This window comes from Struthio camelus, chromosome 1 (assembly GCF_040807025.1).
Source record: "Struthio camelus isolate bStrCam1 chromosome 1, bStrCam1.hap1, whole genome shotgun sequence".
In the NCBI taxonomy this organism is placed as follows: domain Eukaryota; kingdom Metazoa; phylum Chordata; class Aves; order Struthioniformes; family Struthionidae; genus Struthio; species Struthio camelus.
The window spans coordinates 6,787,466-6,813,477 of NC_090942.1; the positions used below are offsets into that span (position 1 = coordinate 6,787,466).

The 26,012-nt window shown below is 46.2% G+C and overlaps 1 protein-coding gene across 40 annotated transcripts in view; it reads left to right on the forward strand.

The window, feature by feature from the left end:
- Nucleotides 1-26,012, forward strand: part of CELF2 (CUGBP Elav-like family member 2) — a 354,164-nt gene that overhangs the window by 104,477 nt on the left and 223,675 nt on the right. For 11 of the 40 annotated variants that reach the window (XM_068907414.1, XM_068907200.1, XM_068906883.1 and 8 more), the window contains 2 exons: nucleotides 23,362-23,467; nucleotides 24,033-24,135. The exons of 14 other annotated variants lie outside the window; for them this stretch is intronic. In XM_068907414.1, coding sequence (XP_068763515.1) covers nucleotides 23,413-23,467; nucleotides 24,033-24,135 — 158 coding nt within the window. In that variant the 5' untranslated portion in view covers nucleotides 23,362-23,412. Of the gene's footprint in view, nucleotides 1-4,480; nucleotides 4,631-17,604; nucleotides 17,972-18,597; nucleotides 18,803-23,361; nucleotides 23,468-24,032; nucleotides 24,136-26,012 lie in introns of those variants that run through there. 15 more of the 40 variants (XM_068909757.1, XM_068909672.1, XM_068910229.1 and 12 more) reach the window with 9 other exon arrangements.

Genomic DNA, 26,012 nt, shown 5'->3' on the forward strand with positions numbered 1-26,012 from the left:
AGGAGTCTGAAAATAATTTTCCTTTTCCTGTGCGCAGAGATAACACCCTTAGATACTGCGGGTATGATGAATACACACTGTGTCTGTACAGAGTTAGTGTCTGTCCTGAAGACAGTGTGGCAGGCACGCACCCAACTGCCTCCACAATTGATCGATAAGATTTTGCCATTAAGTTGTATCAAGATACGTATTGGTGACAAACTGTGTCTTTGTCTTGTGTTATCATATCCTGTAAGAGTAAGGAAACTTAACAACCTGTATGTACGTGCATAATACAAATAGCAAATGCAGGACTGTCCAGTAACCATATGGTTATTGCTCTCCTGGTCAACGTAATCTCTTAGATGTCAGGTTGCTTGAGACCAAGACCAAGTTTGATCTACCTTGTACCGCTACCTTAAAGGCTGTATGAACAAAAAAAATAACGAAAAGAGGAAACAGACAAACAAATGAAATAATATATTCTAGATAAAAATGAGCAAAAATCCCAATAAAAGCAGAAGCATAAGTGTCATGAGTCTCCTCGCCATTCACATTGCTAAGCAAAGTTGTCTGGCCTATTTTAGTTCTAGCAAGGCTAGGTTTCATGTTCTACAACTTCTAGTAACATAAGAACTGCAGTCTATGAGCTGTTTTGGTAGGAGATTTTAGGACGAGATACTTAAGCAGACTGTCTGCTTTCTCAAAGCACACTGGAAAGACTCAGCATACTCCAACTCGAAGCTGAGGTTGATCCATCTTCTACTTCAGTCTTTGTAGGGATATAAGGTATAGGTCTGCCTCAGACCTGGAAGTCTTGTCTGGGTAAAACCTGAGTTGCTGGAGATGCCCTGCAGCCAGGTCCAAGCTACATCTGGAGGTGCCAGACCCGCTTGAAGTGCCCGAGCTGCACGGGCAGGGCCACTGCGGTGCCAGGGATCCCTGCGGCAGAGCCGTCAGCACAGGGACATGCGTTTCTGCCTGGCGGTGCTCGAGAGAAACACAGGATTTCTCACCTTCGCGTCAGTCACGTCGGTGGGATTCGTCTTGCCTAATGTGTATAGCTGAAAGTTAGGGATCTAATCCCTCCGTCGTCAATGTAGAGAGCGGGTAATGCTCTTTAGTATAACTAATCTCCCTCTGCTGACAATAGAGAAACCCTAGATGACTAGCTTAGACTAATTGCTCCGCTCCAACAGTGGGATTTAGTCATCTAAAACAGTAAAGTGCTAGCAGATTAGAGGAGTAGCTTTTCACACCTCTACAAAACAAATGTAATCTGAGTGGAAACAACTGCACAGCACAACAGATACCTGGGACTTAGCCTGCAAGTTCCTCCTGCAAGGAAGAGATGTATTTTAAGTGTTTGTCCAACTCCCAGCAACGCAGTGCTTTAAATACCTCTTAATGCTCTGTGTATTTATTGTCGCAGTGCCATGTGCAGTTTACTGAGTTTATCTAGTTTAAAGATGGAGATCTGAGCAAGAGGTTAATTGGCTTGCATAAGATCTGACATGGTGAAATGGGAAAAAGAATCAAGGTTTCCTGCTCCTCTCCTGATCGCATTCACAATTTGGGGCTGTTAACGTGGATGCTTGTCCACCAATTCTCCGTCATGAAATGTAGTTCATTGCTTGCTTTCAGCATTGCTTGCTTAGTGTAACAAAATGCCACTGCTTTCAGCTTCTGAGTGTTTTAAAAATGCTGTAAGTGAGCACAATGGTACACAGGAGATTTGGTCATTTTGCTTCTGTAAAATGATTGGTTTTCCTGTGACCTTTCAAGTTAATGCAACAAAACATAACTAGTTTAGCAAACTCTACAATATATTCATATCAGTTATGAATCTACGATCAATTGTAGTGTTAACTATTGAATTTAAACTCCACAGCTGGACTTTCATGTTGGAAGAAGCCGGATACCCCCGTGCATCTGGTTCAGTCTTGCCTTAAGCCATATTATTTTAAAGGCACTCCTGCTTAGTACATCTTACAATTGAAAAATAATACTCATATTGCCGCTCATCCTCAGCAGCTGTGATCCCTCTGCAGATGTTGCTCTATCAGACATTCCATTACGTGTGATGGAAAACGTAGGTTCTTTCTGTCCGTCTGAGTTGCCACTTTGTGGATTTTATTTTTCTTTATCTATGCTGCTAGCTGGAGATGAGTCCTTCCATAATATGCCACTTTATTTCCTACGACTGCCGCTTCGCCTCCTTTCTGAGCCCAGAAACGGTCAAGCATTTGTGGCTGCAGAGAGCGGCCTGACAGAAGCCCCATTGATTCCCACCACAGGCTCTATGGGGGCCATTCTGCTCACGCCTGAAAAGAAAGCTTTGTTCCTTCAGCTCGTAGTGTCTTAACGCGCTGATACTTGCCATATTTTTGGAGAACTGTAGCAGTGTATCAGCTCGGTTGACACTTCCCATTGAGCTCCAGCCTACCCTGGTATTTGCCTCCACGCACACGTCGGGCTCAGGAGTGTAGGACCGCTTTGGAGCAGCCCGGGCATCGCAGGGAGTTATGCCTTTGCAGAGGCGAACGGCGAAGGAGGAGGAATGTGGCCTGCTGGTGGCCCAGCCTGAAATGTTAGCAATGGATTTAGTGTTTGGGGCAGGAGTTATGAGATTTGTCATGTTGCTTTAGTATTTTCCTGGCCAGCTTCCACAACTGCTCAGATATTTTTAGCATGAAGTGTAAGCTATGTTGTCTTAGTTGACCTTGGAGCATGACTTTTTAACATGAAATTGGCTTGAATTGCTAATCATTAAAATGGTTTATTATTTTTTATTACAAGAGCAGCTCAAATCCCAGTCAAGTTTTGCAGATGAAAAGGGAAGCAAATTCAAACCTGTCTTTTCTTGACTTGCAGTCCTTCACGATATCCACGTTTCCTCAACTACTGTCTTCTTCTCGCCGCATCATCAAAAGTAGATTATGCCAAAGTTTGTTTTTTAACTTATCTTTTGGTCATTTGACAAATATTATCTCAGAACGACTAAGAGTAATAGGTCTAAGGACTAAGGACTAAGGTCTCACCAGGCTAAATGAGAAGCGAAGAACAAAAGGATTTTCTGTTGTGAACAATTTATGGCCTTAACAGAAGTCTACGGCTGCTATATGGAAGGCAAGAACTTGGTATTGGTATACTTATACTGCTTTGCTTTTGTTCCCAAAGTCAAGTTCACCAAAAAGATCTAGCTCCTAAATACTAGGTTCTGTTAAGGAGTTAGAAGCAATATCATTGCCTCAGGAGGTCATATCAGTATATATTTATATGCTAGTGTATAATGTAGGAAGGAGGTTCAGATCAATCACAAATATAACTGGAAGTCTATGAAAGCTTGAATTCAAGTTCTGAGGTCCAGATCTATTCCTACCTTAGGGTATTTGATGCCTACTGGACTTTTTAAGTAATTCTTGGGTTTGGACAATTTTTATGGATTAAATGTTTTGCAGTTCCTATGTTAACAGGACCTCAGGGAAAATGAAAATCATTTTTAAGAGGCATTTACACTGCCAGGGTGGTGCAGAGAAGCCTTTGGCTGAAAAGAGCATCCAACATCTTATTTACTTTGTCAGCCCTAGTAAATAAGCACCAACTCCAGTACCTGATGTAGTTTGGAAAAAGAAAAAAGAAAAACAAGCAGCCTCTCACCTCCAAACTAGCCATGTGGTTTGAAGTCTCATCCAGCAGCGCTAGCAGTCAAAACTAAGACATGAAAATAAACTTCTCTTTGACTGCCGTGACAACTGGGAAGACCGCATCCTATCGCCACAAACTATATGGCAGCTCTCCCAGTTAAGGGCCCCTCTCCCCCAAGCCGTTTCCCCGAAATCAATGCCTTTCATAAGTCAGAAGTGGGTAAACCATGCAGTAGTGCAACCCCCTTCCCGGCCGCGAGAACTCTGCCGACGCCGAGCAGGTGCTTCTGGGTGAAACTCGGCAAAGGTGCCTCGGTGGCCGGTAGCGCTCCCTGGTCTCCCGGATCGAGGTTGACGGATCCCGTAAAGCCACGACCAGGGCAGGGAAAGAGAGAGAGGGCGAGAGCTCCAGCTGTGACGCCAGAGCCCCCGAAGACGCCTCTGTCCCCGTTCCCTCCCGGCATCCGTGGGCCACCGAGTTCGCAGGGCAAACAAAAGGCGCGTTTCAAGCAAGCAGAGAGCAAAACCTTCCACCCCTCCATTCACCCGTATATTTTGCCCCCTTTTTCTTTCAGTTGTTGTTTCTCTTTTTTTTTTTTTTTTTAGGCAAAGGATGCGGAGTGTGTGTGGGGGGGGAAACGTTGCTATTTTTTTTTTTCTTTTTCCCCGATGGTAATGAAGAGCGCTAACACCGGCTAGGCTAGAGCGAACGCCAACAAGACCCCTATAGGCAGCGCGGTGCATTAATGTAAAATATGCCCAGACAACATAACTTGTCAGAGAGGATTATTTCTGCTTAGTGAATCTGCAGGGGCCCCTTTGCTCCGCCACTCAGCGGCTGCCGAGCGAGAGAAAGCGAGAAAGAGTAGCCATTAGTGAGTAGCTACTGTGGCATTGATGTTTGAGCGCACTTCTGAACCGGCTTTTGTTGCAAATATCGGTGCAGAAAGCATGCGCTGTCCCAAATCCGCTGTTACTATGAGAAATGAGGAGCTGCTTTTAAGGTATGTTGTCTCCCTTTGTTTGAACGCGTGCTTTCGAGTTGCCTGGGCCCGCCGCAACTATAACCGCGCCGCGTATTAAGTAGTTTCGCCGTTTAAAGGAAAAGGCAGGCGTTGCTGCGTCCAAGGAGCGTTTCCACTAGTTAGGGTCGCGCATCGCGTGGATGACGACGAGTGTAGCGAGAGGGCGAGGAGAAAAAATATATATATATATTTTTTTTTTAATCCTGAATGAGAGCTGATATTTCTTCTGCCACCTCTTTTGCAATATTTCTGCCTGCTTCGTTATTATGCACTGGGCATGGAATAAGCATGGGAAAAGCGAAGGGAGACTCCATATTAGAGCGAGTGCCCTAAATACCACTTTAATTTTCGCGTAGCCTATGCAAATAGTTATTAATGCGCTGCCTAGTCCTCACCCCTCGCAGATGCTTGCAAAACACATAAATACTCCGGGACGTGGGATTACACGTATATTCTTACCGTTGCAACGTTTCGCGGGGGGGGGGGGGGGTGAGCATCGACTGCTGTTTTCAAAGCCATGCATACACAGGCATGCACGCACACACCCCGGGTTTACGCTGGAACTGGCCCCCCGCTTTGGAAAATGTAGTCTTTTGTTTATTTGCTAGCAGACATCGTAGCCCTGAATGCGTCTCTTGGTCTGACAATGGGACAGCGGAACAATGGTGCTGTCAAACTAGCTTAACGTATGTCTGGGGCTGGCTTCTTGTTGTTGTTTTGGGGCTGTTGGGTGGGTTTTCTTCTTCTTCTTTTTTTTTTTTTTGGCCCTTTCTCAGCCCCTTTCTCCGTTTCCCTTAATCTTTTCTGTATACACAGCAGAATATGAAGTGCATCGGCTCTTTTGTGGAGGTTGTTGCATTCGGTAGCCAGTGCTAACAGCGCCGGGAGGGGGAGGTTGGCATCTTGCAGTTATGTCCGTTGCATTAAGTTGGAGATTTATGACTAACCTCTCCTCTAACTGTGGCGAGAAAACTTATCCATTCGGCAAGCTCACAATACCGCCGTCAGTCTGGCAAATACCTAGCTGCCAAAGGTGCTCCTGCATTATTTTATGCCCGATCGTATCAACTGGAACTGCTGTCTTGAAGATGCACTTTCTTGTTTTGTTTAGGTAATGAAAATGCAGCAAAAATGATAAAGCAGAGCACAGAGCGGGAGCCCGTGCCACTTTCCATTTTTATAATCCAGCTATTAGCATATGTGAGAATTTTTAAGGTCAAGCAGAATAATTTAGCTGGATGATTCCTATCCCCAAATCGAACAAATTATTTATATGACATTTCTTGAATTACCTATCTGTTTAGGATAGCCATAGTTTAGGATTAGAGCAGTTAACACTTTATTTTTTTGTTATGGGTTTGGAAGACGTTTATGTACAGCATGCATTATGAAAAGAAACTCTTACAGAGCTTTTTTTAGAATATGTGAATTGTTTCTCGGACAGTAGGTTATATCTTAAATAAAAGGAATCGTCACCAGTCTTCTGGAGTTTCTGTAACTGCTAAAAGTCTTTAGATACTTTGTATGTTAAGAAAATATATCACTTCTTTTATTAATAATTGTAATCATTTCTGAGAGAAAAGACAGATACTTATCCTTTTTTTTTTTGCTGAAGGCAATTAATTTTAAGGCTTTCATCCTTTTTTTTAAACTGGATTGCACTGCATGATTTCTAATGTGACAACAAATAACAAAAAAGGCATTAAAGATAAATTGGTGAAGGTCAGAGCTTTCTACAGCATGCTTTTTCAACAACAAATGCTCTAAGAGGAGACTCTGAGAACTTTCTCTTTTTTTTGTTTTTTTTGCATTTTTTTTTTTAACTGTTGTCTCCTCCCCTTCCCTTGTGTGTTGGGAGGGTGTAAATGAACAGCACAGGGCTCCCGTGAACAGAAAGCTAACATGGCATAAAACATGCCCAAAGCCTAGAGGTTATGGATTATCAGGTCGTGGCCGCGTGCCGTGCACGAGCGTGGAGAAAGGGCGGCTGGGGTTGCAACCCCAGCGTCGTCCCGTGGTACGAGCTTCTTGGGAGGACTTCTCCGAGACAAGGGCTGAGCAGTCCCCAGGGGCCCTGTGGGGCCACAGCTGGGGTGAGTTCGCTTCTGCCACGTTCTCCTCCCTCATCCTGTGAGTTTGGGCAGCCGCTGGCCTTTCGCTATGGCCTGGCAATAAAGTGACTATATCTTGCTCCCAAGGAGGTGAAAAAGCCCTTCTAGCGATGGCCTGGAGTAGGGCGAACGCCGCTTCAGCAGCAGACCCCAGCAGGCCACCTGTACAGCGTGCCCGGCTCCCCCTTTTCCAGGGACAGGCAACGCTGTAGCTCTTTGCTAAGCTCCCTTCTCACGGGTGAGTTCACGCTAAACTTTACTGTAGTCCCTACGCTTTCAGATAAACTACACGTAATAAGGACTTCTGTCTTGGATTGCCTGTGATTTCGTTCGTTCCCAAGGGCATTTGCAGACGTCGCATTCACATCAAAGACTAATTTCTGAATTATTCAGTGTGAACCCCATTCCTTAAAAAAAAAAAAGAATCCTTCTATGCAGATTTACTGAAATACTGCTTTTTGAACCAAAACAGTTATTATTAACATCCAAGACAGTGGAGCAAATCTCTAACATAAGCCATTTCCTAGCAGCCAGGCTTTAATAAGGAAGGGTCTAGAGGGTTAGTGACCTAGCGCGAGACCGTCGCAGGGGTCCGTAGCGTTACCTGGTTTGGGTCTCACCTCTTGGCGAAGCGACATGGTGCCCCGCGGCCGTCAAACTTGGCGATGTCTGTTCCCACTACGGTCATAAGAGGGCTTATTCAGACTGTGTAGTTATTTCTTCTGGCAATGACCAGGTGTAACACTAAAAAAATGCAGAATGCGAAGACTTCTCAGTCCTGCCTGGGAGATCAGAAGAGGTGGTGACTTGGGAGCCGGCTTTCCGCGTTGCCATAGGAAATGGAAGTGAAACGTATTTACTTATTAGCCTGGCATCCTTTTCTACGTTTTCCTTGGATTCACGAAGCACAATCTCTAGCATCAACATGTTAATATTCTCTTTGTTAAGTGAGAATAAAGCTGAAGTGTTTCTGTTATCAAATTTAAGTATATAAGATTGCAAACTATACCTTTGGGGCTGAAAAACAAAGGCGAGCATTCAATTAATATTCATATCTAGAAGTTTTCCTGCAAGTGTAGATTGTGCTTGAATACTTAAGAAGTCATTCAGGAGTGAATCAATACTAATTATTGTAATCAGGAGGGTTAATTAGCTGAAGATGCTGCTGATGGAAAGTTCACTGCTTACAGCCCTGAAAACACCTAAGTTGATGAAATCTGAAAGCAAGATGTCTAAGAGGACTTTATAGAGAGAGAAAGGCTTGGCTTGCCTTTGGCATTTGAAGAGCCAGTTGTTCCAAAGGGGAAACATGGCTCTTACTTTGTGTAGGGGTTTATTATCATTATTATTATTATTATCATCATTATTTTATTATTATTATTATTATTATTATTATTATTATTATTATTATTATTATTGTTATTATTATATTAATTCAGTGAATGTTAGAAGATGCAGACTAAATCTGTCTAGAAGATATTTTGTGGTAGTTTCTCATTAAATGCAAGTAGTATTTTGGATAACCTGTAATGTCTCCGTAGCATTAATTTGGCGATTACCATAAATTAACATGGATAATCTCGTGCATGCGGCATCTGCTTCCAGCTCTGTTATTGGGAACAGTTATTTTTTGCCACTGAGGTGCAGGCATGGGGTCTGTATCTGCTTAAATTACACTTGCTCTGTATCTGATAGGCGTGTGTACGTCTGTGTGTGTATATGCACACGTATACACGCGCACATAGCTTAAAATATTTTTCATTGTGGGTTTTTATTTCTCAAATCCTCAAAACTCCCACTCACTTCAACTGCATATAAATCAGAGAGCAGTTCTTGAACAAGTAGTTTGTGAAATTTAAGTCAGATGAGAACAAGAAAGACTAAAAAATAAAAAAGACCAAAGAAAATTCTTTTCTTTTCCTCTATTTGGAGGAGTTCTGTTTCTTGAAGTGAGCATTAGTGAATTCAAGCAAAATCTAGCTCCACAAAATCTTTTCTCACCAGTGAATCGTGACAGGCTTTTCTCTCCAATGCAGGCTTTTCCCTCCTCCCTTCCTCCCTGGTTATATCTGCTAAGGTTATAACCCAGATGAAAGCCTGGATGTTTATTCAAGCTTGTCAAAAAACAAGGGGAAAAAAAAAAAACTTCCCTGCCACATGCACGCAGGTCCACATAAGTAAAGCGATGGTTTAAGCAGAAGGAAATTCTGTTCCAAAACGTGTCATTCTTCACCCTCTGATGACATTAGCGCTTATCACGTGCCGGCGCTATTTATCTTCGCAACAGCTTCCCTATGAGTGTTTTACTGCTGCCGGCACGTTTCCTTGCGTGTTCGCCATGGAAAAGGTAACCGAAAATGGCAGTGGTTGGGAAGGCAGGTCGCCGCACCCGGGCTGACGGGCATCATCGGGGCAGCATCATCGGAGCTGCCGTCTCTCCCACCTGGTCCCACTTGACCCGCCGAACCCTTGGCTGCCTGCGATGGTGATAGATCACCGCAGTTTACCAAACAGGACTGCCGGCATCCTCGCGGAGGACAGACAAACCCGGCTTTTCTTCTTGGTGCGCACGCACCAGAGCAAAAATACCACTTTTTGTTTATTTCTGCGTAATTTTGCCCTGCGGCGGAAGCGAACGTGTCAGTTAAACCTGCTTTAAGGCAGTGCTTGGCGAGTTAACGCTGCGCCGAGGGTTGACTGTCTTTATTGGGTGGAAGGGGGCAGGAAGGAATTTCTAGGTGTGGATTTTCCTAAATCTGGGGTAAATCTTGAGCTGGACCTGAATGTTTGGATCTTTTACTCGGGGAGACTTGCATAGCATAACTATTACCAAACTAGACCAGGATGTAAAAAGGACTTTGGTTTTTCTCGCAAGCAACTTTATTCTCTCTGATATTATAAGGATCAGTGACCTAGTGGGCTAATATCAGGTATATCTTCAAGGTTTCTGAACTCATGGTTAGATTGATGTTTCTGGAAAGCATTGACTCCCAAATCTGTACTCCGTTTCCAGGGGAAATTATATCGTCCAGTCAGGCCACGTTACTGGATGAGGCTCTTATGAGTCCTGCTCTTGTAGGAACGCATCTTGGCTCTGTGACCCTGCAAGCGCACTGACGAGGCTGCCCCAGTGGGGATCACAAACTGCCCCCCAAAACGCAGCCGAGGAAAAACGATCCTTTGCATTACAATTAAAAAAGAACAAACACACCAAACTGCGTTTGAATGTAGGGAGAGTTATCTGCCTGTCCCTCCATGTAGCACACTTGGTGGCTGATGTGTCTCTTACTCTGGCAGAGCAACCGAATTTTAGGTTAATTCTCCATGATTCGAAGGAATAGGGTTACCAATAAAATTGCTTAGGAAATTTTAAATATGGCACTCATATGGAGATGCAGCTTTCTGCTGTTACATGAGAGGGGTTTTTTCCTGGAGTCTCACACTTTGGTGCCTGAGCGTTTCTCCACTGGTTTTGAAGAGTAATCTGCATGTCCACAGAGGCTGTTAGACTTCTTCACCTTCTCCCAAGTTATTCAGCAGCGGCTACTCCCAGACTCCAGGTGCGGAAGAGGCTGCATCCTTATTTTTTGTTTAAGGCACGGCCTGCTGATGTCCCCACAAGGCTTCATAAATAGAGGAGGGTAAACTTTTCCCACCAGGGCGGTCACAGCGGCATGGGGAACCGTTGCACGTGGCCTGCAGCTAGCTGAGGGGGAAATGCCGTCCTCGCCCTGGGACATTCCCATGGCAGCAAAAGCAGCAGATCATCTCCAAGAGCAGCCTTGGAGAATGCCAGATGACGGTCTGGCACTGGTGGGAAGACAGAGCAGAGAGTTGGAGGGGGGAAAAAATGACTGAAAATCAGAGAGGGGAGGTGGGAATTGGCTATGCGCTTTAGCCAAATGGAGGAGTTTGGAGAAAAGCAAGAGCACCCTACCGTAGATCATCTGGGAACTGGATCTTGCAAGTAGAAGTATCTGTCGATGAGGCAAGCTCTGCGCTATGGAGTGAATTTAAGATTCATAGGCTACCACCTGCTCTCTGTAAGAGCTGCAGGTCAGCCTCTGAAGACTTGAGGTCTCCTAGAAGGGAATTGGTGAACTGCCAGAAAACTCGAATTCTTAGAGACCCTGTTTGCAACTGAAAAATTCTCTTTGGTTTCATTCTCTTCCTCTTCTGCCTAAAAACGAACAAACTATTTTCAGCCGAAATGCGAGGAAGAAGCTCGCAAATTTGTCTGCATCATTTCAGCCCACATTTAATTTTAATGAGGGAGTTATATAACCGCCTTTAAAAATAACAAAACACCAACAGGGCTGCCTCAGCAACATCAGGTGTTCTGCAGTGCTGCTCAGATGAATCACACGGAGATTCAGCTGTGCATGGCTCGTGAACATGCATTTAACTTACTTAAACCCTCCTCCGAATGTAGCAGTCTCAAGCGGCCAACATTCTTCCTAAAGAGTCATTTTCTCCAAAGGATGTCAAAGCAGATCCTTGCCCTAGGAAGCTATTGGTGTTATCGTTTTTGTGTAACAGAATTGTGATACAAATGGTTGGGGTATTTTTATAAAGTTCCATATGAAATATTGTGACTCCACTACAGTGAAATATTTTACATTAAAAATTAAGTATGTTTTAACGTCGTGCTTCAGAAGAGAAAGCCAATGTTCCCCAAACCTCTGAAATGGTTAAGAACGATCACTTTTGCAGGCAACTCTGGGAGGAATAAACGTGTGGCTTTATAAACGCTCTTTTTGGAGAGAGAGTTTGAAGGTTAAAAAAAAAAAAATTGCATCCAGGATTTTGAGCCTGTTAAACGTCTTGTTTTGCTGCAGTCTTTGACTTTAGGAAGTCCCTGAACCATTGATTGCTGGAAGATGGAAAGGATCATAGGACACTTGCTGTACTCATGCTGCTTCTCTTTGCATCCATTACAAGCCATTATCAGCCACAAGGTCATGGGCTAGACGGACCTTTTGATCTGACCGATGTGGCAATTCTTGCACTCTCTGTTTTTTTTAAAAAAACAAGTTTTCTGCCTGTCTGAATGCCTTACAGTTGCTGTAGAAGCTTTTTCTTTCTGTGCTTCTGGTCTGAGGTTTAATGGATTCTGTCTGCAGGCAATAATGACATTAAACAAAGATAGTTACTTACTTACTTTCCATATTATCAGGGTGCTTATTTTGTTATTTTCGAGCACCAAAGACATAGGCCAGGCACTTCGTGAACAAACGAAAAAAGACCTGTGAAATTTCCTGTGTTAAAGATGTCACGATTTGAGCGTTAGGTGCGATACAATTGTTGGCAGTGAAAAGGAAAGGAAAGCACGGGGCGGTAAGCGAATGAGATGGGAAGGTGGAGCTTAATGGCATGAAGATCCTGTGGTTAGTTGGAAGGCAGTGCGGTAGGTTAATCCAGCCAGATGTTGTAATAAGCCCCTCGGATTGCTTCTGTCTCTTTACAATTTGGGTTTAAAAATAAGTCTGCTTTTGGATTCCTGCCTCTTCTGATGTTCCTTCTCTTCTCCTGTTGCTTTCATCCTGTAACTTCACACCTGCCTTTGCCCATGGCTTTTGGCATTGTAGGTGCCACTCAGTATTGCCTTCTGCTCCCACCTTCTGCTGAATTGTCCATGCTCCCTGCTTGCTCATGTAGTCCTACGTTTTTCACACTAATTAGTCACCTTGACTTGGTAAAGCTGCCCAGAAATCTCAAAATGATGAAATCAGGGTGACCCCTCAGCTTCTTATTTCTTCCGGTAGCTGTTGCTGTGGATTTGGGCATGGGGAGGAGGGTTTTTTTTTTTTTTTGGTTTTGGTGGGTTTTTCCCCCCAGTGAAAGCGTTCCTGGGGTTCTTGCACGTTTGGGGAAGGAGTGCACCTGCAAGAGCACCAGACACGTGATTCTTCCTGTCCTAAGTACTACAAGAGGGTACTTTTTAACATGAAGATAATATGATATCCAAATCCAGCAGTAAACTCCCAGCACGGGTTCTGCGTCCAGTGTTGTTTGCAAAGTTGGCTTTTTTGACCGGAGATGGAGCACCTGCTGTAGAGTAGGAAATCAGATCCGCCCGGCTCATGCAGAGGCCCCGTTTCTCTCCTGGTTGGGTAGTGGAACCAGTCAGCATGTGAGAAGATAAGGAAAAATAAATAAATCAATGCCTGCTGTCAAGTTGTGAGAGGACAGGGTTGGAAAAAACCCTTGGTCTCGTGTACACGTACACCCGACGTGCTCCACATGAGAAACACCTTCAGGTAAACAGCGATGCCCATTCAGAGGGCCGTAAATAGGTAACGGGATGGTAAGGTTCAGTCCTGGCTTTTTAATCCCCCCCGCTAAAACGCAAAGCGTAGAGTCTCCCCCAGTTTTTTGAGGCAAGATGGAGTTATGACTTGCAGTTCAGAACAACGGCCGTATGCCCACAGTCTGATGAAATCACCTCTTCAGTGGTATAAAATAAGGGGGGGGGGGGGAGCGAGTGGGAAGCTTTACTATAGCAACCAAGTTTACATAATATCAGTATGCTTCAAGTGAAAGCTCTAGAAACTCTTAATTTGAGGTACCTTTTCACAGTGCTAATTTTAAATGACGTTCATTTCTGAAAATCACTGCTTAGCTACAATAGCCTATAGAACTGGGGGGGGGGGAACTTCACAAGCTGCTAAGATTTCAATATTCAAAATTCATTTACCAGCTCTAACTAATCATTTCCTTTTCTTTTTTAAAAAAGGCTTTGGGTTATATGTAGACTGTTTTATTTCTTGAAATGCGATGAAGGAAAGGCTGTTGCGTGCTTGGTTTCGTTTCAGGCAAGTTTATACGGCAAATAAAAATCCTTACAGGAAGGCTAAGGCTTCAGGATGCAAAACTTATTCCGGTGCTAGACCTAACTGCTAAAGAAGGTCTAGTAACAAATAATCAAAATGCCCGCGGGAGCAGACGGGTGCAGAATTAGGCCCATTCTTTTGGCACCCGGAGAAGTTTACTGCTTTGGCTTCTTTTGCTGATCGCTTTTACATCCTTCGGTAGCTCTGTCCAAACGCTGTTAACTTGTGCTCGTGCACGTGATTTTTCTTTTTTCTATTTTTTCCTCTCTTTCCGCCCCTCCAGAAGTCCGCTAGTAAAAGTTAAGCCCTCTTGGTACGCTCAAGCCCTGCCATGAAACAAAGCGCTCTGTTTTCTCCTGGTAGACCTACTACTACTTCGCAGCACACGGTTTGCCCGGAAGGATGCGTTTCTTAGCGAAAGCTAGCGCGCATCTCGTTTGCCTTCGGCAGCGTGGTGCGGGCCAGGTCGCCTTTTCCCTGGCGGCGGTGGAGGACGCCGAGCGATCCCACCCCAACTCACTGGAGCCCGCTCCACGCTTACAGCGCGCTCCGCTCCCGCCTCCTGCATCCGAGCCCGGCTTTGACGCCAGCGCTGAGCCCAATGCAGAGCGCGGCCGTGGGCTGGGAGGGGAAGAGGGGCGAGGGTCTGAGCTCCCGGCGCGCGGCCCCGCCGGCTCCGTGCACCGCAAAGCGCGGCGTTGGCCCCGTCCCGGAGGGCAAGGAGATGAAAGGCAGGGCTGAGGCGGGAACCCAGGCAGCGGAGGCGACGGGAGCTTTTTGCCGGGCTTGCCCGCGTTTTTTTCCCAGCAAACGGGCTGCCCGCTTGCTGTGCCGCCCGCCGAACGGGAATTAAGGGCAGTGATGTCAGCGCGATCTCCTACGCCTGAAAGCGATCCGACGGCTCTGCCGTTGTCTTTCCTCAGCCTCACGTTTCCTGGCGTGGGGTTTTTTTTTTTTTGCGCGCGCGTGTGTCTTCTGAAGAGGTGGTCTTTGGAAAGGTCGAGCTGTTTGGAGGGCGCGTGCAAGCGCTTTGCGTCGGAAAAGCCGCTCGAGCGGTGACTAATCGGCACGCACGGGAGGCGGAATCGCTTTATCCTCCCTGCGCGGCGCGGGGAGAAACTCGGGCGACGGGAGGAACCGGCACAAGTAGCTGGGGTCGGTGCCTCGGCGAGGTGGGCAAGCGGGACCGGAGACGACGTCTGGGCTGACAACAGGGTTAAAAGCCAAGAGCTGCTGATGCCGCAGTTCAGATCGCTTGCACGCCGCTGGTAACATGCTCTGCCAGCCGAAAACTGCTCCGTACCTGTAGCCAGGGATAACGCAGCAATGCTGCAGCCCCTCAAAGATCGTGTGTGCATCTGCCGGTTGAGTTACGCTGTGAAAATTAACGCAGCTTCATTTGCTATTCCCCCTGCCCATCTGCCCCCCGGCACTGTGGCGACGGACCCAAGCTTGCTTTTTTTTTTTTTTTTCCTTTTAAGCTCAGCGGTGTTTCTTCATTTTTAATAAAAGTCGCTATTTCGCGCACTTGGCGTCGGCCATGCAACCGGCGTTAACGTTGCAGCGAACGCAGCTGAATGTGTAATACCGCGTGAAGCGTTCGGGTTGCTTTGGTTTGGTTTGGTTTTTCTGCTCCGCTTGCCCCCTGGGTTCTGGAGTTAATTCGCATGTAGACTCTACATTATTTATGTCTGAGAAGCGAAGGATTTGATTGCAGTTTCTCCCTGCGAGCTTTTCTCGCGTCATATCTCGGGATCTTTTATAGAGCGGGTTTCTTTTTGCATTTGACCCTGCTCCTGCCTCTAACTTTTAAATGGCAAAAGCAAATGTGCTTTGAAAAGTGTGTTACACTGTGGTTGTTAAATAAAGCAATAACCTATGCACTTGTAATGCTTTCTCTATGACCTACTTACATACTACTTCACCCTCCTTATAGTATGATTAAAAGCTGCTTTGAATCCACTATTCCCTCAAGGGATTTGAGGCTAGAATTTAACAAACTGCTGAGAAGGCTTAAGTCAGTAAGAGGGCTTCCCTACAGCTTCTTCCAGCTAATTCACATGTAATTAAAAGGAAAATAAATATTTCAAAAGAACATACGTTTTAATGAAGCATTTTTAAGCACTTACACCTTGCGAAACGGGGCAACTATATAGAGAGCTCGCTATTTCACGTGCGGATTTTAAGCAAAATTATTTGCAGTCCTCTCCCCCCCCCACCCTTCCTATGCAGAGCATGAATTTGCTTTTCAGTTTGCAGCGGTCCTTCGAAGCCACAGTGGTGCTGAGATTCAATCCCTGGCGTGGAGAACATACCTAAAAACTGATGACGACGAGGTACGGATGCAGCCGCGCCGGGCCGAGCGGGGGCGGAGACTCCTCGCTTAAAAGAATATCTTCATCCTCGCTGAGCTGCCCGTATTTCTTGGGAGCTAAAACCTGCCCCTTCTGCAGTGGCGAGCTTTGGAAATTGAAAGTTAATCCAACTCTGCTCTGGGCTGGATTAAGCACCATGGAGGCCTCGGATCAAAACCCAGGTGGCTGCATCCAGCTGGAGAAAGTCTCTTTACCTTTGCACTTATCCCTCCTCCTCCTCTATATAGACGCGCTATATGTGCCTCTATAGATTCACGTACACCGCGGTGAACGGTGGTGCAGAGGGACCACAGCCAAGTTAGCCCGAGTTTTGCTTGTGCATTTCTGCGTAGGTGCCACGGCAGTAAGGACAGTGTGGGAACATATAGGACAGGAGAGATTAATAACACTATAGGTATCTGTTCAGGATTGCAGCTGTCCTACGAGGATTATGCCGAGGGCCAAATGAACCTTTTCTTTCCTTAGACTTGCAAAGCAGGCAAAAAATTTCGCAGCCTGAGGGGTTTTTTTTCCTTCCTTTTAACTGTTTAAAATGGGAAAGAGCAATAAACCGACCTCTTAAAACCGGCCTAGCCTGTCTTTTTATTATCATCTCGATGTTGGCTAAAATTTACATAAAAGTTGGCCTGATTTATAGTGTACTTATGTGCTGGTCACCTTAATTTCAGTTCAGGGTGACCAGAACTGTGCATTTCAACAGTTTAAATATAGTAGTTTTTAATTAGGGTTGGTTACCTTTTCCCGGTGTCCGGACTGAGTAATAAACGAACTGCAGAAAAAGATTCGGAAGGAGAAGGCAAGAACAAAGCAGATAAACATTTTGTCTGTCTCGACTTCTCGGATCATCCAGTAGTCTCCGCCAATGTGTTAATATGCCTTTGCCTAGAGCTGTGTGGTATTGAAGCAAGCAGGTATGAGGATGCAAAGGAGATTTAATACAGATTTTCAGGGGGCGGCAGCGCGGGGCCAGGGTTGCCTGTGTTGTCTGTATATGTCGAATGTTGTGTACGTCCTGATTTGGTCGCTCCCGTGTGTTAGCTGTAGCCAAGTCCAAGCGCAGGATGGGCTTCGGGCAGGTTGCAGACGCGAGAAACAATTTCGTGTCGGCATTTGTATGGGTCCCTGGGTCTTGTTAGCACGGTGAAGCGAGGCGATGTTCGCCGCGGCGTAGCCTCTCCCCAGCTAGCAACATCAAGAGGTGCCAAGCTCAGACTTTGGACGTAGCGAGCGGGCCTTTACGGAGAAAACGCGCTCCACCGTCCCCAAGGCCTCGCGCTCGGCGCGGCCAAGGGCGAGTTCCCGCGCGCGCCAGGAGGAGCAGGAGCCGGCCGGGCTTGTAGGGAGTTCAAAACGCAGCTGTATTTTTAGAAATGCAAACGGAGGGCTCTTTTTTTTTTTTTTTTTTTTGAGGGGGGGTGGGTGGGAAAGAAAGAATTTAGGAAGTATTTAGTGTTTAGGGGTGGTTTTTTTTTTTTTTTCCCCCTTTCCCCTTCGTGCGTCCGTGCGTGCGCGAGAGAGCGGGCGGGCGCGCCCCGAGCGCTCCGTGACACCCGTGGGCGGCGGAGCGCGGCGGAGCGCGGCGGAGCGCGCCGGGCCGAGCAGCCGCGGCGGGGGCGCAGGGGTTAACGCGGAGTCTGCGGCGGGGAAGGTGGCTCCGCCTCCCCTCGCAGCACCTGGTGCTCCACAGACAGTTGCCTCAGCAGTCGCTTGCGGAGGGGATTGGCGGAAAAAGAAGGGAGGAATTAAAATTAAAAAAAAAAAAAAAAAAAAGAAAGCCGGAGAGGGGGGAGAGCGATGTGACAACTGCCGGGGCTGGCGGCTGCCGCGGGGAGGCCTCCGCACCTGCGCCTGCCTCTCCGCGCCCGGCGCCGTCGCTGGCTGAGGCGAGCCCGCCGCCCTGCTGCCCGCACACCGCCCGCAGCCCGGCATGACTTCGTCGTTCAAGCTGGATTTCCTGCCGGAGATGATGGTCGATGGCCGCTTGCTCGTCCCCGACAGGCTGTGAGTACCGCGGGGCAGCGCCGCGGAGGAGCCGCCGCCGCCGCCGGGCTGCCCCCCTCCGCGCCGGCGCAAACCCTCGTCTCCCCTCCACCCTTTTTTTTTTTTTTTTTTTACCCCCCTTTCTTCTTCCTTTCTCCCCCTTTTCCCCCCCCCCCCTCCCTTCCCAACTCATTTGCGATTTCTTTGCGGTCCCCGGCGGCCGCCGCATCCGCTCAGCGCAGCTCGACAGCGGGCGGCCGCCAGCGGCCGGAGCAGCGCGGTGCGATGCGGAGCGGCGCGGGGGGACGGACGGACGGACGCGAGGTGCCCTCGCTCTCCCCCCCCCCCCCTCCGCGGGCACTGCGTGGCAGGCGCTCGGCTCCCGCGCCCTGGGCACGCGTGGGACCGCTTCTGCCCTGCCTCGAGAAAATAAAATTGGGAGGGGGGGGGGGGAAAAAACCCACCACCACCAAAATCCACTCGCGACGCATGAACCGCTCGCCAGAGCTCAGTTTCGCTCCCCGAGTACTGGGCGTCAAGTGCGAGAGCGCACAGAGCAGGCAGAAATCGGGGTTTTTCGTGGGGGTGTCTGTGTGGTTTTGCTTTCTTCTTCTTCTTCTTCTTTTTTTTTAAAGTCCCGACAGCTGTCTGGCAGGGAGAGTGTTAACTAACGCGAGGCCGGCCGGTTGCTCCGCACGCAGCTGGAGCGGTGATAAGGTTTATCGGAATGTGCCGCATGCCGGGATTTCGGGAAGAGAAGCGTTCCTCCAGCCTGTCCCTGCTCCGTTAGCCTGGACGGGAAAGTTTCTATTACCGTCCTCTCGGGTGTTGTCCGTTGACAGGAATTTGCAGGTAACCTTAGCCTAACGTGGAAAATAAAAGCTAGAAAGCGGGGGAGGCGGTCAGCTGCCGAAAGACAGGAACGCTGGGCTGGATTTTTTTCGATATCTCAAATGTCTTTTGTTTTGGTGCTTTTTCATCGGAACGACAAACGTGGTTTGAGTTAAAATAGAGCGAAGCGAGACACTTTGGCGTTGACCGGACCGTAGCTATTCCGGCTGAGGCAACGCTTAAGTTACCGGTGTAAATAAAACTGTGCGCGCAGCAAAAAAAAAAAAAAAAAAAAACACCTGCCCCCGGCGATTTGCACAAATGGGGGTCGCGCGCTCTGCTCCCCCATCTCGGATGGTTCAGACTTTTATCGTCTCCTTTGCTGGCAGCAAACTTTCTCCGAAGGCGGTGTGCTCTGCCTAGCCCGGGAAACGCTCTGAGTGGAGGCATTCAGGAGCAGCCAGTTGTTCGAGCAGCTGAGGTTTAATGAGTGTGGGGGAGAGGAAAAAAGGCCGGGGGGGGGGGGAAGCCTGTTCAGCGTGGGGGACTTACACTGCTTTTACAGTCCTCTCAGTCACTGTGAAGGACAGCAAAGCGTTTGCATCAATGGTGTCCGTTGTCTCTCTTCGGTGGTCTTAAATCCAAAGGAGTTGCCTGCTGCATCCCCCGGCTTCCTCCCTGCCTCCCCCCATGATATCCCAGCTTTTATTGGCACCAGTGAGATCTGTTTAAATGGAAAAGGTGCTAGATTTCTCTTTTTTTGCATGCATGCATGCATGCGAATAACGTGTTAGACTGGTGGGGTGCAAAGTTGCAGCTGAGCCTTCGCGGGGCTTCGGTGGCCGCCCGCCGTAGGGATTTGCCACAGGCAAGCATTTCTTCGTACCCATCGTTTTGGCTGTGATTAGACGTCCTCTACCTTGCTCTCCTTCCAGTCAGGCAGAAAAGAGGCTGCTAACAAACATCTCCAAGCTCCAAAGCACCATTCGCTGCAGCCGATGGTGCCCTGTTGTCACTTAGGCTTATGTAACTTTAACTAACCCCTGGAGAGGGGAGCACCATGTCCAGCTCTTCCTTCCGCATGCTCCCCCCTCGCCAGGAAGCATCTCTAATACATTTTAGCAGGGCGTGAAACACGGTTGGTGTTCATCAGACACAGGTGATGTGTCCCAAAGAGGCAAAAATTCTTCTAGATGCGTGCCAGCTTCGAAGCAGGTCTCGCAATACTCAAGTGTAACGATGAAATTTGGGCAGGGGGCTCCACATGTACCTCTTTCTAGGATTTGGTGCTGGTTCCTCTTGTATTTTGGGGGGGAACTATGTCATCTCTGGAAGAAAGAAACTTGCATCTTCCGTGGCCGTGTGATGATGCTGTAGAAATGCTGCTTCCTTGCATTCACAGAGCTTGCCTTTGCCGCTGGTCTAGATAACCGTGAAGACGTATGATTTTGCGAGATCATGTGTCACGCATGCAGATTAATATCGGGCTAAATTGCTATCGACTACGGTAACTTCCATGCCTAAAGGAAGCTTTAAGCTAGATGATGTACGTGGAAGCTTTGCTACACCACCTTTCTAAAAGTGTATTTCAGCGCTGGAAGCGTCTTCCCCCCCCCACCCCAGCCGTGTGATGGGCAAATATATTTATTTGCGTGTCCCCAGCTCTCTGGACTAATCAGTGCTGAGCAGAAGAGTTTGATTGTGCTTAACGGGTCGCGGGCACGCGTGCGCTGGGCCACCCCGCGCATGCAGCGAGCCACCGGCGGCGTGACCTCGGGCATCGGAGAGCACGTCCAAAGTTAGGATGCTGCACAAAAGTTTTAACCCCGCCATCTGGTCTATCTGTCAAGTACAGCTTCGTTCAGTTTTTAGCAGGAAGGGATGTCCTATTTTTAGAGCGAGGCAATTACCAACATGTATGTATTCTGTTTTACAAGGAAATTTTGGAGAACTTTTTTCTTTTTTTTATGCCAGTGGCGTGTCACATATTTTAGGAAATTGGTACGATGCAGTATCACTCATTGGTACGATGCAGTATCACTCACATTTCCTGTTGTTGACATGTATAATAGTTCTTTGTAAAAAAAAAAAAAATAAACAGAATTTCAATATCATCTGTTCCTTCAACAAGTAACGAAGAACTAGGATTTTCAAGGAATAATTTTTGGTGCATCTTTAATACCTTATTCTGCAAGTTAACTGCCAGCTTGGTAATTGTTAAGGTTAAAATGCTCTTCCTTCGGTGAGATTGTTAATTGCTCTTAAATGTCGCTTTCTTCCTTATTTAACTGCTGTTGTTATCTAGATAGATATAAGTGCGATAGGGTATCAGATACTTTGAGCATGACTGTTTAGAATAATTGAACTGCATGCATGGCATCACGATACCTAATTAGCAACTGATTGATAATTTTGGTAATAAAAATTCACTAACCAAATGACATTGGAAAATAGACGTTCTAGGGTACGCTCTAGGGCACAAACTTTTGGGTTTTGAGGGCAGATGGCAAGTTGGATGCTGTGTCCCTTGTCAATGCTTGAGAAAAGACCGGTTGGACATCGCTCTGCTTGAAAGATCAGAAATTGTTTGGCACCTTATTCGTAGTCCGGGTGTTAATTATGTGTAGCAAGCAACTTTGAAAAGAAGAAGTAATTGGAAATGAGGGTGTATTTGGGCGGGGGAAGGAGAGGGTTAATGGTTCCTAAGTGCCGTTATGAAATGCCAGTTCAACGTAATTTGCTTAGCGAATTCATTGAGAGAGTTCCTTGTACGTGCAAAGTCTCTGGTTGCGAAGTGGTTTGCTTGAGGATTAAACGCTCATCATCGTAACCCCCGACATGGGTTTCTGCAAAACCACCAAAGGTTTTTGGTGACAGGACCTGTGTTTCACTGACCGGGCTTACCTTTAGTGTAAATGGGTAATAGTGTCTGTTGCTACAGAGGCGAGTTCGTGTTTGACGTTAATTTTTTAATGCCCGGGTATGATGTCGTTAAAATCCGTGCTGCTCGTGTCAGAGGGCTAAAAGCAGTCCACGTGCAAGCAGTTGGGTTGGCAGTTCTGCGCAAAAGTGTTTAGTCCTTGGATTCCTGTCCCTCCTTCCCCAAGATGAGTCGAATTCAAACATATCTGCATTATGCTGGTTAAACCGCCAGTGAAGATCAGTTTTTCAGTACAATGTATTTTTACATCATTAAACATTAGCTGCGTATTGCTTAATAAATAAGGTGTGCTGTCGCTCACAGGGCAGTTCTTGCACTGTAAAAAGACAAAGCCTGCCTTTCCCCACTAAAACTGCAGAATAGGAATTTTTTTCAGCATGAAGCTGCAAATAGTAAAATTAACCTTTTTTTTTTTTTTAAATCTACCCCACAGGGAAAACTCCAAGCATTGTCAAAATAACTTAACAGCTATTTACTTTTACATATACATACACATATACACACACACATATATGTATGTGTGTGTGTGTGTGTATATGTATATGTATGTATGTATGTGTGTGTTGCCAACTCAAAACGTGCATCTGGGTATCAGCTATTTTCTGGGACCATAACCTCACCCTTGTACTGGCCTTTTATCTTGTCTTTGACTTGGTAGTAGCATTATTTTAAGTATTATGACCTGTGGCTTGGCTGCAACTCACTGAACTGAGATTACTTGGGTGTCTATTGATGGAAAGCAAAGCAGGAGCAGAAGAAAATTCTCGATGGTTGACAAAAAAGCTTCAGGAAGGAAAATGAATCTTTAAATACCTACTAAGTAATTAAGATTTCATGGGGTCCTTCTCCCCATCATCTTTTTTAGTAGCTGCCTAGAACCACATTCAGTATTTAGCCTCTGATAACTCTTAACATATTAATATTTATATGTTTCTTCCACTTCCTATTAATGTGATCACGCAAGTTTTTAAGCCTCCCCCACATGTACTCAGCCTCCAAATTAATCACCGGTTATGATTGCTTTAAAAACTTTGCTAACTCTAAATATTTCATTGGCATTTTGGCGTGTTTGATATCTTATGAGCATTTAGACTATTCAAATGTCATAACTAATTCATAGAGTAATATAAAAATACTGCACCCATCTGAACTAGGGGAAAGGTGTGCAAAAACCTCTACTTTTTCAAAACCCATGGAAGGAAAGGAACGTGCTTTGGCGCGACATAGTCCTCCAGAGGAAATTCGTTGTGTCACGGTTAGAGCGCGTGAAGCCTTCTTCGCTTCTGAAGCAGAGGGGCTAATTTTTTTCATCGCTACAAACTGCGTTTCCTACAGTGAATTGTTTTTTGGCGTTCCTATAGCTGCAGAGTATATTGCCTCTCCTGACGTGGTTTCCTTTGATTAAAACAAACTCGCGGCAGGGTGAGGTTAACCAGAGGCTAAAGGCACAAAATATAGCCTGCACTTAGAGAGGCAAGGGAGGCTAAGCTTCGTTGAGCGAGGAGGTGGCAACACAGGGAAACCTTTCACAGGTATAAGAAAAACGCAGGAACCAGAATGCCTATTTGGAAAATAAAAACTAATTAGAGCAATAAATGTAATGTTCTCAAGTAATTGTGAAATAATTATTCCCCTTTAGAATCATCATACTTTGATTGCTTTTCCCCCGCATTCCTCCATCTCTATTCCTATGCAAAGGAAGAGAAGCTCTTGTGTTCCCTCCAGGATTTCATTTTTCATTTGCGGTAAGCTGCTGGCTTTCTCGTAAAGGTTTTCGGAAATATGTTGTCTTAAACAGTGTTGTGTTCTTCCATATGGTGTTAAATATAAAAGGTGAGTGGCAGATGCTGAAGCTCTAAATTTGCTCCCATTGTCCAGCTCAACCACCTTGAGATTTGGTTGGGTGGTTGATCCGTCCGCTGCAGTGCAGATTTATAATCAAGTTCTCATTTTTCCATGAGGCTATATTACCCAAATAGGAGGCACTTCGGCAGCGTATTCTCTCCGCTCACAGCTTGATCCTTGAAAAATCAGCTGACAATAGTTGAAAATTATAATATTAATAAAGAGGAGATCATCTGGCCTTCAAAATGACATCTGAAAGCAGCTTCTGTTTTGTGTTAAATCTTAATTACTCTATTTAAATGAATGCCTAAATGAGCCAATTCACAAAGGAGTTGCCTACTGTACCAATAGTGCCTGTTTGGTGGGTGGGTTTTTTTTTTTTTTTGCCTTTGGATTTACACAAATTAAAAAAAAAAATGGAATTTTATATTGAAGAGCTGTGTGCTCTTGCATCTTGTAACACAGATGCAGAAGGTGGAAGATCTTGGTCCTGTGCTCAGCTATGGGGCAGCTTCCCTCTGCTTTGGCTCCCCTTGCCTACGGAAAGGTGGGAACGCTTGAAGCCAAGGTATGAAAGCAGCATTCATATACAGTTTGTGGCAGTCAACAGCAAGGGCTCTGAATTGGCCTTTTGAGTGTTATTTTGTGACCTTGCCCGTTGCTTACTGTAAGGGGCAGCATGTGACACCTGCGGGGAGGAGATTACAGCCCGAGTCCAGGAGAGATGGTTGCACCACGGCCATAAATGCCCCAGCCCTGCTGCACTGGGTCACGCTGCGAGGACACGAGCGTGTCCAGCTCCTTGTGATTCTTGAAGGGAGTTTCTGTCCTTTCTTTCCCTGTTATGCTCTACAGTTTGAGCCACTTCAGTTTGCCATAGGAAGAACGACAGACCAAAGTCTTCTGTTTTACTATTTTTACGTCCCCGTTAATTCCTTAAATCTCACTCTGGGGTTTTAAAGTTTACAACCGCAGTTATTTCGGAGCTGCAGCCATTGATCTTTCATGAAGATGGCGTTAGTGATTTGGGATTTTTTTTCGTGCAGGTTATCATGACCAAGCAACTATAGTCCTGGCAGAAAGGCCCAGTACGGACACTCTCCCAGCATTGACGGTCCCTCATTGCAACCCCAGTCTGCAACTTTTGCAGTTTCTTGCCGTTAAAATGTGATGGCTTTGAGGCAATATTGGAGTTGGTAGGAGGACCAGAGCTGCCCCAGTAGCCAGTGCAGCTGGTTGCCTCCACGGAGGCAGGAGAGGAGGTTCCTGTTGAACCACGAGCCTTTCTGCCACGGACTGTCCTGTGCTTTATTTTGGGCAGGGTTGCTACATCACGTGTCCTTTGAAGCAATTCCTCACTGACTGCAAGGTGCAGCCGAGCTATCTTCTGTTTAATAACCCTGAAAAATAACAAAGATCCCTCCTCCTCGTAATCCGAAGGCACGGCGCCTTGTTCGATACGCGCTGCTTCTTTTCGTTTCTTGGTTCCCCGTGGCTTTACACCATCAGCTCGCTCAGAGATGGGGAAAAAAAAAAAAAAAACCCAAACCTCAGCAGCTTGACCCGCCACGTGCTGTGCCGTTGACTGCAGCCCCGGCTGGCGCTCGGTCCAGAGGCACCGCCTGCGCTTGGCCGGGCGCGAGATAAGTGCACTTCATTTGCCTGAAACAGACCCAGGTAATTGAAAGTTATTAACTTCTGGCAGAGGATAACTGCATTTGAAAATCTACAGAATCAAGTGATCCATTCTGTTCTCTTTTCTTTCTTTCTTTCTTTCTTTCTTTCTTTCTTTTTTTTTTTCTGGCTCGTTCAGTTGCCCAGATCTGTCAGCTCTCGTCTGCGATGCATTGTTAGCGAGAGAGACATCTGGCTCTGCCCTTTATCAATAAACCCTTTTATTTTTTTTTAATATTTTACCACAGATGGGTTGTAGAACAAGCACGAGAAGCCTGAAACGTTGTCAAACATGCTCCATGCCCAGTGGCTATATCTTAAAGAAAACCCTATGCAGAACCATGCTTTCCTACCAAACACTGTAGAAATTCCAAGTAGCTGTCTGCACTGTTGCTTGATTTCACCCTGCATTTTAGGAAACTTGATTGCCTTGTCCTATCGTTCAGGGGGATTTTGTTTTATTCTTTTCTTTTTTTGTGTGTGATGTCTCCATATAAACATATATACAAATTAATGATTTCATTAACCAGTAAATGAACTTTCAGTTTTTTAAAATTCAGATTGGATTTCTTCTTTCCCGATCTTCTTGTTTGGAAACTTGCTTTTCATATTTTAAGTCCTTTATCTAAATTACTTTAACTCCCAGTTGTCCAAAAAGGAGGAAAAAGGGGGGGGGAGTGCAGAAATTATAGTGCACTAGTATGAATTTTGATAGGAAAAGGATAGTTCTTTTGGATTATTTAGTCTTTTAAACCGATTCTGGAAAATACC